This window comes from Diprion similis, chromosome 4, assembly GCF_021155765.1.
Source record: "Diprion similis isolate iyDipSimi1 chromosome 4, iyDipSimi1.1, whole genome shotgun sequence".
NCBI classification, from domain to species: Eukaryota; Metazoa; Arthropoda; class Insecta; order Hymenoptera; family Diprionidae; genus Diprion; species Diprion similis.
In genome coordinates, this window is record NC_060108.1 from 17,587,451 (window position 1) to 17,598,315 (window position 10,865).

General features: G+C 33.2%; 1 protein-coding gene across 15 annotated transcripts in view; it reads left to right on the plus strand.

Moving 5' to 3' along the window:
• LOC124406037 (patronin) overlaps positions 1 to 10,574 on the plus strand; it is a 40,552-nt gene extending 29,978 nt beyond the window's left edge. For 9 of the 15 annotated variants that reach the window (XM_046881362.1, XM_046881358.1, XM_046881359.1 and 6 more), the window contains 11 exons: positions 494 to 668; positions 758 to 1,038; positions 1,118 to 1,414; positions 1,535 to 1,771; positions 1,882 to 2,059; positions 2,870 to 2,989; positions 3,457 to 3,552; positions 4,116 to 4,214; positions 6,542 to 6,775; positions 6,867 to 7,149; positions 7,374 to 10,574. In XM_046881362.1, the coding sequence (XP_046737318.1) occupies positions 494 to 668; positions 758 to 1,038; positions 1,118 to 1,414; positions 1,535 to 1,771; positions 1,882 to 2,059; positions 2,870 to 2,989; positions 3,457 to 3,552; positions 4,116 to 4,214; positions 6,542 to 6,775; positions 6,867 to 7,149; positions 7,374 to 7,518 (2,145 nt within the window). In that variant the 3' untranslated portion in view covers positions 7,519 to 10,574. The remainder of the gene's footprint in view (positions 1 to 493; positions 669 to 757; positions 1,039 to 1,117; positions 1,415 to 1,534; positions 1,772 to 1,881; positions 2,060 to 2,869; positions 2,990 to 3,456; positions 3,553 to 4,115; positions 4,215 to 6,541; positions 6,776 to 6,866; positions 7,150 to 7,373) is intronic. The other 6 variants (XM_046881363.1, XM_046881366.1, XM_046881364.1 and 3 more) reach the window with 6 other exon arrangements.
• Positions 10,575 to 10,865: the final 291 nt, after the last annotated feature.

Genomic DNA, 10,865 nt, shown 5'->3' on the forward strand with positions numbered 1-10,865 from the left:
ACGTTTATAGACATAGTGTTGACACCCAACATGGTAGAGTCTTCCCACACTGACGTTCTAATACCTGACACCTACAGTTTGGATCACGACTCGTTTCCCTACCTGATACAGATATTCATTTAAATAAGATGTATCTTTTCTATTCTTCCTCCACCACTAGCTCACACAGTTATAGCAACAAGGTGTGTGCATGTTGTCTTTTGTCAAACTGACAAAAATCTCACACTATCTCCAATCGTCAAGAGTGAATAAATATTTTATAATTCATTAACTCTGCAACTCTATGCTTTAATTAATTTGTGATTGGGTGGAAATTTTTTTAATATTAATCACCTTTCGTATTAATGTATAACCCACTTATAAACACAGTGATTCATCTCTCAATTTGCGCGTCGCTCAATTTTATAATTGAAATATCTTTTAGTTGAGCCAATCGTGTGTTAATATTTTTTGAATGTCCAAAAATATATCAAATCTGTCTTTTTGGCTCTAGGTGCATAGAATTAGTCAGCTAATGGGTGAAAGTCCAGAGCAAAAAAGACCTACGGTCCACCATATACCCATAACATGCGAAAGTCCCACGGATAAACGTCAAGCACCTGTTCTGCACACTCCTGTCCCTGCGCCATCAGTTGATGATATGGAGCCTCAAAATATTTCGTTTATTGGTGAGTAGCAGAATTCTCTTGATTGGGTATGTCAATTTTATACATTCAAAAATGGAGTAGTGTCTGTAATATAAGTCAATGTTATTCAGGAAACGATGATGATCTCCCACACGGAATTCGTGGCTTGAATATCACATCAGGCAGTAGAACGTACAGAAAACCCTCACCCACGAGACCTTCGATATCTAGAAACTCTTTTCAACCGCATTCGTCGCTACGAGAATCAGCATCTCCACCATGTGCAACACCCGAAGTGTCAGCATTTGATACAACAGATCCTGGAGAGAAGGGATTCTACATATCATTCGATAATGACGCACCCAAAAAGCCTAAGCCAGCACTTGGGCAGAAAAGAACGTCTCCAAAGAAGGTAGTGAGTGAAACCAATGAAAACCAAGTAATGCCAACCCATTTTTCTTGTCATTATTGTTCTATCTCCTTCCAAATAGGAAAGGATCGTTTCTTCCTATATCGAGCAAGAAGACTTTACCGTTAGACCTGAATCTCCACCAGCCAGTGCTGCTGAAAGGCAGCGGCAACTCGAGGCTCAACGAGATTTGGAAAGAGAAAGGATAAAGCAAGCAGAAGAAAGAGAGCAACAACGACAAGAAATTCGAGATAGGGACATGCAGAGAGAAATGGCAAGAGAACGCCAGAGAGATAGACAGAAGGATAGCACTTCGGTTAGCCGACAGGGAAGTGGAATTGGACTTGTTATCGGAACTCAACTAGCCAATCCCGACCCCGTACGTCATTGTATATTTACATGTTTTTATTTATTCTTCTACATATTTTATTTATACGATTAATAAATCCGTATTCTCTTATCGTTTGTCAATCTTTGAGATCAGTAATTATACTTGTAGAACTCACTGGATGAAATGGAGAAGAAGAAAGAACGAATAATGCTACTGTCACTGCAACGGCGACAACAGCAGGAAGAGTTGAAGGAGAAAAAAGAAGCTGAGGCGCAAACCCGCAAAGAACAAGAAAAGTTAAAAATGGAAGAAAGAGCACGTAAAAAGGAGGAAGAAAGACAGAAGAGAGCTGCGATTCTTGAACAATATAAGCTTAAGAAGGCGATCGAAGAAGCAGAGAAAGAGGTAATGCTGTAAATGTTGGGTGATCTAATATTTCTTTTTTTTTCGAAACGTACGGTGATTGAACTTACAGTTAGTGGGGTGTATGTTTTCATTCTGATCTTCAATTTCAGGGTAAAATCATTGACAAAGAACTCTTGAATGCGATAAAGCCAACAAAATTACGTAACAAAACCACACCCAGTCGTCCTCGACCGAAAACAATTCATGTGGATGCGGGTGCTGATTTAGATTCTGGAGCCTTGACGCCAAGTCGGGGAAAAAAAGGATCTTCATCTAATCTTAGCACTGGTAAGTTAGTCTAAAAATTATTCACCAACTTCCGGTGTTATGTGTTCTCTACTCGCATTAATTGACGCCATTGAAACTAAGCATATTCGTAGAATCAGAAAGATCGAAATTTCATTTAAACACAACTGATGTTAGCAGTACTGTCATAATTTGGATAGGTTTCCTTTCAACGAGTGATCAATTATATGCGTAACGTGGTACTAAATATACCCAAATGTTTTAATTACGTTGATGGAATGCACATTAATGTTGCAAGTACACATTTCCTGCATGATAAAATTGACACTAAAGCAATTTTAATTTAGCAATATTTGTGACAATACTACGTAAAAAAAAAAAAACTTTTCGTTTGTACACGTATGTTCTATTATTAGCTAAATCTTCACAGCGCTGAATGTTTTCTTGATTATACTAGTTTATCGCAATACATACATCATGTTGTCTATATTTTATCTGCCATTATTATTTACTGTTCTCTAATTGATTTAATGATTCAAATAACTCTACATTATCAGACAGAGCGCGATTTCACATAGTACAGATTCAATAAACAAATTGACCAATGTTGTGAAATAGATTACAGATTTTATAAACATTGTGACGAAATTTGAAATCAATTAAAGTTCAGCTATTCAACAAATTAAAACATCTATAATCATTTTCGTACGGTTTCATATAATAATAAAATTGTGATAACATCGATTGATGATATCAAAAATGCAAAATTCTTTTGGTTCTTCGACTTTATTAACTAGACTATGATAGAAAACTCAGCAAAAAAATTGTTGTGCACTAACACACTTACCATAGCGTCGCTGATATCCCCAACGATGAGACGGGACTACTATCGTGGCTCTCAAGATAGTCTTACTGCCGCCCACCTTGATGACCGTCGCTCAGGTCCCCTTTATCGAGGTGGCAGCCTTAGGGGTACGCAGTACACACACTTTTCACTCTTCTCACTTTGTAAAACAATTACACAGACACCAACAACTTGACAAAAGTCTTAATAATATTTTATCCATTATACACTTATAATTTACGCCAAATTTTATATCTAATACCAAGCGCATAAAGTCATGAAAACTTGCTTCCCTTCATCAACTCTATGATATTTTTTATTATGTTTAAACAGCTAATGATGTTGATGCTATTCTCTAATATTCGGTTAAGTAATGAAGATTTTGTTGAGTTGTTTGTCATGATTGATTTTTAGTTTGTTTTTGTTTTCCTCATTATAATTAGATGTTATTTATTGTATTCTGAATAAGCATGGTTTGGGTGCAGTTACATCATGAAAATTAATTTTCACGTATAATATTTGTATCCAACTTACCTAGTAATAGAACTCGAAAGGTGAAATAATAACTCAGTGTAATAATAGCATTCTATTTTAGTTTCTTCTGTAGATTCGCCAGATGATGGTAGAGGATCTTCGCCATGTCGTAGCGTTAATCAACTCGGTCGTCGTGGTTCTTATAAAACATCACGAGGTAAGTTTAGTAAGTTGCAAAAAAGTTTATGGAGAATGCATTGATCGTTTTTTGACCTTTGGTATTATAAGAGTAGAGCTGTTTCAGGAATCTCTATCATGTATGGATCGCCATGTATATGAATAGTACCCACTTACCTACCTACCTATATCTACCCTGCTGATATTTAAACAAAACAAACAAGAAAACAAGATGAAATCCTTTGATCATTTATCAATGATTGTGTGTATGGTTATTTCGGGTATGAGTTATTATTCAGTAGTGGCGCCTGTAGAAAACCCTGTTGATTTTAGAGCGGAACATTGTTATGCACCATTTGCACCGACTGGTATATTTATTAATAATATTGTTATTTTTATGGTTGTCATTACCTAAATTTCATTTTTTATACCCAAATGTAATCAATGGAATGGCCTGTATGGAAATTATTGTCATCTTTTTGCTATTATACTAAGAGTACTAAGAAAAAAGAAATGCATAACAAAAGCATTTTCCAAAAAAATTTATTTTTGGCTCTACCTCGGTCTCGCCGGTGTAACAACGGAAACGTTACGTTATTACAGATGCACAGGAGCCTCAGCAACAAGTTAGAGGCAGGCCTAAATACCCATCTTACCAAAACTTTAAGGGAAGAAAGTCTAATTCGTTGATGAATTTGTGTGGTAAGGAGAACAGTGAATTGGAATACATACGTTTACCCCTATTTCTCTATCGTGCAACAATTTTCATATACGTATATGTATATGAATATATATGTATGTTTTTCACACCGTAAAATTGTAGTAGGCTACTATGTACATACATATTGTAGTTGCATGGTGTCACAGGTTAAATTAAACGCACAGGTGGCAGTTATACACATATATCATATATACTCTATATCGTTAAATTCCATAATAAACGAGCCATTGTTTTTCCACATCTATCTTGAATTTCTTTATACGATTCAAAGGTGACTTAATACTTCTCAAATAACCTCTTTCATAAAGTTCCAAATCTTCACAACTGCTCTATTATATCATGAATATGGTATATGAAAACATGAACTGTAAATCATGAACACAGTTCATGTGTAAATATTTAATTCTTTTCAAGTAAATATATCAAAACCAACTAATCAACGTTATGGTTAACATGCAGTATTTAGCTGATATTTTACTCAGAAGTGGTACAAATTTTTTTAAGTCATAATGACACTAAATAGATTTTAAACTCGTCTGATGTTTACATTAAATTTTCTCATCTAACTTTTAGAAGAATATTTCCAAATTAAATCTGAATTTAATGAAATATTCAAGAAGATGTATTGATTTTGAATTCCAAGTATCATTCTACAGAACGTCTTGTTAATTTTTTTTTTCTTGGAACATACGAAAGACGCATTGAACATTTTTCTAGTGATTATTCATTTCGTTTGTAGAAAATTAGCATCAAAAAGCATATGAATATCTCAACACTTTGTACTAGTAAAAATATAATTCAGCATATTTTTTTCCTTGATAATGTGGCATTATATATTGGTAAAAATTCGTTTGAATATTGTGGAAAACACGAGGTATATATGTATATACAATATACAAATATATTATACACATACGAATTGCACTGTTTCTATTTATAGCCAAAGTCTCATTAATAACTTCCAAACTAGACTCTTTGCTTTCCCTCAGAATTACGGTAACGGTAATGGTATTCCTATTCTCAGGACACCTTAAACATGCTAATTATTCCCATACAATGTATGTAAAAAAATATATATACATTGTTATTATCTGCACTATATTAACCCAGTAACAAAGGTTTTTTTGTTATTTCATACCACTAGTGAGACTTTGACCTTAGTTTCAGGATACGAAATTTATTTGCTAGCGTAGCTGCAGATGTTCAGTTGAAGCTTGTTGGGCTTTGGTCACTGTACAGCACTGGTTATGGGTTATTGTGTAATAATTGTATTTCAGATCAAGGTCGGTGGTTCCAGTCTAATATTTGGTGTTATTTTTCTCTCATAGTTAGGTTTTATATCGTTCATATTGTTATGCTTCTTCTTCAAGTTCTTGATAATTTGTTGTTTAGTCTATCATGTACTACATTTGTTTCAGGTATTAATTGGTAATAATAATAACTAGTCAATCTCTCGATATAGATGAATATGTGTGGAAACAACAAAGAAAAAACTAGCAAAAATCACATAGTCAAATGCCATTATTTACTTTGTAATTCCCATGTTTTCTTCTACAGAAAAAATAATCATAAATAAGTACTTCGTTCTTATAGTGAAATGGTATTTAAAAAGTAAAACAACAAAGAAATAGACAGTGAACAGCTGCTTATTTATTATACAATCAGGTATTCATAACCTGATGTACAAAGTATCCATAATATAAGAGTCAGCAACTTGAGAAATTATATAATCACACTGGAATAAATAAATGCTGTCCATGAACTATGACCATTTTTGAAAAAAGTATGTTATATCAAATCATACCACATTGGGTAGCACAGATGATTAATCATAAATCTGTAAGTTCTACATTTTATATCAAAAGTTAATTGAGCATAGAAAATTTCTTATTCATAAAAATAATATTCATCCGCTTTTCATGGAAACTATATGTGTGTACATTGGGTATGCGGAAATTGTTATGAAATATAGAATTACTTAACTCATGAGAAATTAACGTGCTTTAAAATGATGAAAATAATTCTGCTACAACAATTACCTTATAATATCGATACGTATGTTATGCCTTTTTCTGAACAATGCAAGCAATGAAGATGGATATAGTATGATATTTATTTATTTTCCAAATGAAAAAGAGTCCGTAGAAAATCTCTCCAACACTTGTTACTAACCGTTTAATGTAATGATCTGTAAATACTTATCTAAAAAAAAAACGGAAAGAAGCAACTTGCAACTAGATATTTTCTTGTCAGTTTCATTCGCTCCTGCGAGTATTCCATCTTCAAATGTTAAGGCTTGCGTTCACAGGTTCGAGTAGTGATCAAGACAGTATGATGTATCGGTACACAGATACGGACAGTGGGCTGGGCCGGGCGACACCTCCGAGACGTGCACCGAGTCCAGGAATGGGCAGTATGAGGCATCTACCATCACCATCTGGCCCCGGATCACTTCCTCCAGGCCTTATGACAAAACGAAGGATGTTCGATGACGGAAGCAGTGATATTAGCAGTACTCCTAGTTCAATGATGGATTATAATGGTATGAAAGTAGATAAAAAAAAATTTTTTTTTAAGACTAACTTATGTGTGTCTAGCACCTATCGATCTTTACCTGTATTTGTTTTTGATAGGTCCACGATTATACAAACAACCCACCACTAAGTCAAATAGAGGAATTATGTTGAATGCTGTAGAATACTGTGTATTCCCCGGAACAGTGAATAAAGAAGCCAAAAGGAGGGTACTGGATGAAATATCTAGATCGGAAAGCAAGCACTTTCTTATTCTCTTCAGAGACGCTGGTTGCCAATTCAGAGCTCTCTACTCGTACTGTCCTGACAAGGAAGAAGTTTCCAAACTTTATGGCACAGGACCAAAGCAGGTCAACGACAGAATGTTCGACAAGTTTTTCAAGTACGATTTTTATTTGTACTGTACTTTATCCTGAAATAATATTTTCTGATTTCACTGATTCAAATATTCCGTAAATATTTCGCCACCTTTTTCCCCATTTGGCTTGAAACAATATTTTTGGAATTACGTCGCTTTTTCACCTGTCAACTTTACCGAAGCATGATTTCTGTTTAACAAATGATATATGATAATTCTGTTCGCATCATGGTTTAATTTTGTTTCAGATACAACTCAGGTGGGAAGTGCTTTTCGCAGGTCCATACTAAGCATTTGACAGTAACTATTGACGCATTTACGATACACAACAGTTTGTGGCAAGGAAAAAAAGTTAATCTTCCTAACAAGAAGGATATGGCACTTGTCATATAGTTATACATCAATGTTACATACGAGTAAGATTGTAGTACTAGTACTACAACTTATACTACTACCATTACTTCTTCTACTACTACTACTACTACTACTCCTACTACTACTACTACTATTACGCCCGCTGTTGTTCATAGTCACTCATTTAATACAAGCCCATATTGAAATTAATATGATTGTTCCGTTCTTAGTCAATTTTATAAGGAAATGCCCAATCTGCACTGACACTTTATTGCGATGATGATGATTTAGTAGAAAATTAAGGACTCACTAGAATCGCAAAATCTCTGTGTGAAAAAAGACTAAACTCGTAAATTGCACAGATTTGATTGGAATTGCTATTAGACATTTAAAAAAAATGGTAAAATTATGACGATGAATTTCTAAACTAAGATTTCATTGGTTCTTTTAGAAGGGAAAAAGAAATTTTCTTTGGAGAAAGTCTACATCGCTTGTGTCTGTACTGATTCTTTGAACCATAAAACATATTGGTTTCCATAAAAAGGAATAGTTTGTTATGAATATTTCCTACCAACGTTCAGTATAGTTAATGTAGTAGTAAATATCTTATAAATTTGCAAACGCAACGCCACATAATTGTGTATACTGCTGTATTAAAGTTGAACTGTGTGACCAGTCTACGATGAAATCACTCTCTATTTTTTTTTTCTTTTTTTTTTTTATGAACTCTTATAAACTGAGGTTCAGTCACAAATTCTACTAGGTTTACAGTATTGATGATTTTGAAAGTTCTTTATTTTTTTCTTTCAACATAAAACAAACGCTTTGAATAACCACGGAATGTGATACGTAATAATTATGACAAGATTCAACTATATGTATTTAAATAGCTCTGTCAAAAATCACGTATAAATGATTATTATCAATTAATATTGTGCGTATACGTGCTCAATGGAATATGACATTTGAGTAATAACTTAGTAAAAATCTATACGACATATTGTCAATTCCATGGACTGGTAGCAATTAATAATGGAGTTCCGGTTGGTAAAACTACGTTACAAATTTGTTTACCTTGTGTTTTCTAAATTCTTTTTATTTGCCATGCGCAATAGTCAAATCCAGCCTTAAACTTAATTCGATCCAGCAAGATGGAAAGAAATATAACCCGCAATGATGGGCAAATTTTACTGATTTGTCACAGCAAGTCAATAGACATCGTATTTAGTGCTTTAATATCTCCAAAGAGCATGTTATACCTATTTTTATATCAAAATTAATTATACGCATTTGATTATCTTCAATCAAATATAATATTTTCTTTTACTTTTACAAACATAAATATACATTTATTTAAAATCTAACGACATTGAATTTTCTCTGCAAGCTACCAGTTGACATGGGAGTCAGTTTACTCGAATAAATACAACAGTAGTGAAATTGCATATTTTGATCGACGAGTAATGTGAGAGGTTAAAAAAAAATTAATAACGAGAAAAATTACTGTCGTTCGATTTATTTGTTTGATTTTTCTTAAATTTTTTCAAGAATTTTAAGAAGTTTATTGGTTGTCATGTGTACGATGAAAAAAAAAAAAAAAAATACAAACTGATATTTGAGATAATTTCGAGGTCACATTATATAGATAGTAAATAACATGTTGCTAGTTATTATATATACTTGAAAGTGATTGATTGGTATACATATATTAGCGATCAGCTTACAGTGTAATTGCCATAAATATTTTGTTCGGCAAGTTGAGAATAGATGATTCGTCGTTTAGATATTCACGTTTTTAGTCAAGGATTAAATTAACTTTTAATGCTGTGCTGAGAAAAGACGAGAGGCCTTGTACATGACGAATGATTATTGGACAATTACTAGCATTTAGATTAATAAACAACTATATATCGTGCCATAACTTTGAAAAATCTTCTCTCCACAGCATTGAGGTTTCCACTATTTTCGATCGTAGTATTTATCCAACTATCGTCACTAACAGCAAATGAAGTGTAATGAAACGTCACGAACGGTAGTACTGAATTTCAATACTTTTGAAAAGACACTTCCAGTATAAATGTACGTACTCTGTTGTTAAAATCCATTTCACATCGCCATTTTCTCTACAATTTTTTTATTTTTATTTTCAACATGAATTAATTTATATCCATCGTAGTAACTTTCGTTCTACTCCTCAACCTTATACGGAAAAACTATTAAAAAAAAAAACGTAACAATAACCATACAACATATCGACGTTTTTAACTTATCCTGGAATCAGTAATGGTTTAATTTGGTAATACTTAAATAACTTCACAACCTTACACAAAAATAACCATCGAAAATTGTAAAATGCACGCATTTATTAATTCGCTATAACAACAGCATTGAGAGTTGAAGAAACTGTCCATAATGACAATATTAATTAAAATAAGGCGTAAAGTCAACTTTAAGTGTGTTCGCTATGTTTGATTTGTAACAGTACAGTAGCAGCAACCAAGATATAACAATTTAGTCACTAATATTAAGATTATCGGTGCGAATGTCGTACATTATTCGGAAGAAACGATTTGTTCATTCAGCATCAAGAAAAACATAAAAAATGAATATAAAAAAATTGATAAATAATGAACAGTTGAATGAGAGAAAACAACATTACATAACATCCTGAAAGCTGCTTTGCTTGATATTTATATTTTTTAAAAAGAGGAAATATTATTAGCAAGCTGATATAGGTATCTAAATCTGAAGTATGATTATTATTCTTATTATTATGAATAAAATCATAAATAAATTACGATTCTACGAATTGTTCATACGTTGCAGTAACCATTCGTGCTTACTAATAATGAATAATTACCCTTATGTAACGCGATCCCCTAATTTTTAATCGTGATCAAACGTATCAAGTGATGTTTTTTCAATTTATCCATGTCTGTATATATTATGTTTTTATATAAAAACCAAACTACATACTACTTGATATACATATATTTATTAAGTACCCTTAATAAATTAAATAAGACTTGGGTCATATTTTACTGTTAACATCTTACAGCGAAATGTCATCAATAAAAATTAATAACCCATTTCCGGTACGTGTGTATTACTTCTTATATGTAGATTCCGTTTTTACCCCCGGTCAAACAGTCCTCGATTTCGAGGATTTGTTCGCCACTTTCCGGACCTAATTTGACGCAGAAACGTCAACTCAGTATTCGGAGAACATACTAAACAAGGAGCCAAGAGCTAGAAATACCAGAAGGCTGAAGCCCCGCCTCTTAGTCGGCTCAGTAGCCACGAAATAGATTACCGATGCCACGGTCATCAACCATTTTCGTTACGGGCGGACCTACTAGTAGCGACAACTTCGGCTACCTCCTAGT